The sequence below is a fragment of the Berghia stephanieae genome, chromosome 11 (genome assembly GCF_034508935.2).
Source record: "Berghia stephanieae isolate SIO BIC M18660-M18661 chromosome 11, UCSD_Bste_1.3, whole genome shotgun sequence".
Lineage (NCBI taxonomy): Eukaryota > Metazoa > Mollusca > Gastropoda > Nudibranchia > Aeolidiidae > Berghia > Berghia stephanieae.
In genome coordinates this window covers 5,237,136-5,239,635 of record NC_088370.1, presented here as the reverse complement: position 1 = coordinate 5,239,635, position 2,500 = coordinate 5,237,136, and the positions used below count along the sequence as shown (strand labels likewise).

The 2,500-nt window shown below is 38.3% G+C and overlaps 1 protein-coding gene across 1 annotated transcript in view; it reads right to left on the bottom strand.

Moving 5' to 3' along the window:
- LOC144956956 (sialin-like) overlaps window positions 1–1,516 on the bottom strand; it is a gene marked incomplete at its 5' end in the record, with an annotated part of 21,651 nt that extends 20,135 nt beyond the window's left edge. The window contains 1 exon segment of the mRNA XM_078887805.1: window positions 1,298–1,516. Coding sequence (XP_078743931.1) covers window positions 1,298–1,516 — 219 coding nt within the window.
- Window positions 1,517–2,500: the final 984 nt, after the last annotated feature.

Here is a 2,500-nt window from a genome sequence, read left to right as displayed (position 1 = left end):
GACTTTTTGTAAATATGTCCAGAGAATAGATTTGTTGGGGGTGGGGTGGGAAGAGGTTTGAAATACAGTTTTAAGGCTAAGAATTAATCTAAGCTTCTTTCATCTTTGAATTTTGAACTTAAATCTTAATTTGCGACAAGTCGTCTCAATTCGGTAATATATTATATGGAATGAACCAGAAAACAAAGAGTAAAGTAAATATTAAAATGATCAAAGATTATGTAAAATTAACGTTCTAGCTCTTTAGGAAATTTATATTCTTACTTTTTTGTTGAAAAAAAGAAATGAAAAAAGAAATTGAGATTTTATATTGCGTAATATCCACTAAATGTGCTCAAAGCGCTTTACAAGGGGTCCCTGACCAACAGCAACACGTAACCTGTAGAACGAGACATGAAGCATGTCAGGCGATATTAAAAACTTTTTTCCGGACAGAAACAACGCTGTTAACGGCCAGATACTCATTTTACACCCGAGTACGGTGAGAGAATGTGAGTAAAGAGCCTTTTCCAAGATCTCAACTATGCGCCGAGCGAGGTGACTTGCTCAAGGCCACGCAGCGCGGCGGATGATCGAACTCGGTAGCTTTCAGGTACGAAGAAAAGACCGTACCACTGAGCCACGCTATCCCATAGAACTAATCAGGGGAATATTCCCCACACTGTTGTAGTGTAGTACCATAAAACATTATCAGATCTTGAATGCAAACAAACAGATGAAAAGGTCAGAAAAGTAAACCAAACGAAGGTGGGGTTTGTTTATTTTTCCAAAGAGAATGTGAAGGTTTCCTTTACATTTTAGAATTTGTAAAGTTATTTGTGACTATCTTGGCACCATCGTTGTGCTCTTCACGCTGCGTCCAAAAGAACGCATAGAAAACACTGGTGTGACGCAAAATACGAATATAAATATATTAATTTGAGCTGTAAATTGAGCATTTATGTAGCGCAATATCCACAAAACGAGCTCAAAGCGCTTTACAAGGGGTCCCTGGCCAACAGCAACACTTAACATGGAGGACGAAAAATTGACGCCTGTTACGCGATATTAGGTTGTTTTTTTTTTTCGGACAGACAACTATGTAAACGGCCAGGTACTCATTTTACACCTGAGTACGGTGAGAGCTAGTGAGTAAAGAGCCTTCTCTAAAGACTCAATTATGCCCCAGGACCTTCCGTTGCGAAAGCGAGTGTCATACCACAAACCTAATAGCCGCACGAATATATGGTTGGGAATAAAACTAAGAACTGGCCTTATTATTTATACAAAATTAAATTATATAGATAAACCAACTGACCTGTGCTAAACCTTGGATGACACGACACAACACCAACCAGTAATATCCCGCCATGATAGCAGGCGGGGTCAACAAGGCAATCAGTGACGTCACCAGCACGCTGATACCCATAATTCTTTTCCCGCCAAATATCCCGGACAGATAGCCACCAATGACCTGTGTGCTGAAGTAGCCGTAGTAGAAAGCACTGAGAGCCACGTTCTGTTTTCCCTCTGACCAGCTGTGACTCGGCTGTGGGGAGAATAACGTATTAGAGATTTTGTTGTTTTTTTATTTTTGTTTTTGTTTTTATTTGTTTGTTTGTTTTGTTTTGTTGTTTTTTTTTAAATAAATAATTTCTTACCCATTGCCTCGATCCGGTTTTATGTCGGGCTGGCCAAGATGCTAAAAAGTGATTTTTTTTTCAAGTAAACTCGAGAAGAAATGGGAATTTTAGATTTAATCATTTTGAAAAACTAGTAACTATAATAACATTTGTCTTGTCTTTAATATTAACAATAAATTTAACCCTTTCCTTATCAGCCATTTTCAGAATTTTCCCGAAAATTTCACACCCACCCAACACAAAAATCGGTTTTGTTTTTTTTTTTTGTCTTACTCAAACAGAAAAGCAACAAATACATTCTATGCATAAAAATGATCAGCAAAATGAACTCTACAACACATCTAGTGTCACGTTTTTATAGCTAGATAAAATATTTTTCTTTAAATTGTGAGATTTACAAAATAAATCTGAATGATAAAAGTGTTGATGGGATCGTAACGAATGGGACGATTTTTTCCTTTGGTTGGTAAGGAGAGGGTTAAGTCACGTTTCAAACTTATGAGTGAGTGGCTCCCGATAGCTCAGTTGGTAGAGCACTCACTTCATAAGTAAAGGGACCGAGATCGATGCTGGGTGAAATCTGAACTTCCCTTGTCCACCCAACAGTGATTTAGGAAACGGTTCTGTTGGATCTGGTGGAAAGTACTTTGCGATAGACTAGGGTCCTTGGTATCATCATCATCATCATCATCATCATCATCATCATCATCATCATCATCATCATCATCTTTATCATCAATCATCTCCTCTTTCTATTCCTCCCTTTCTTCCTCTTTGCCCTCCTCCTCAAACTCGTCATCAGTATAGCACCACCTCATCATCAACATCATCATCGTCGCCATCATCATCATCATCATCATCATCATCACTCACCACCC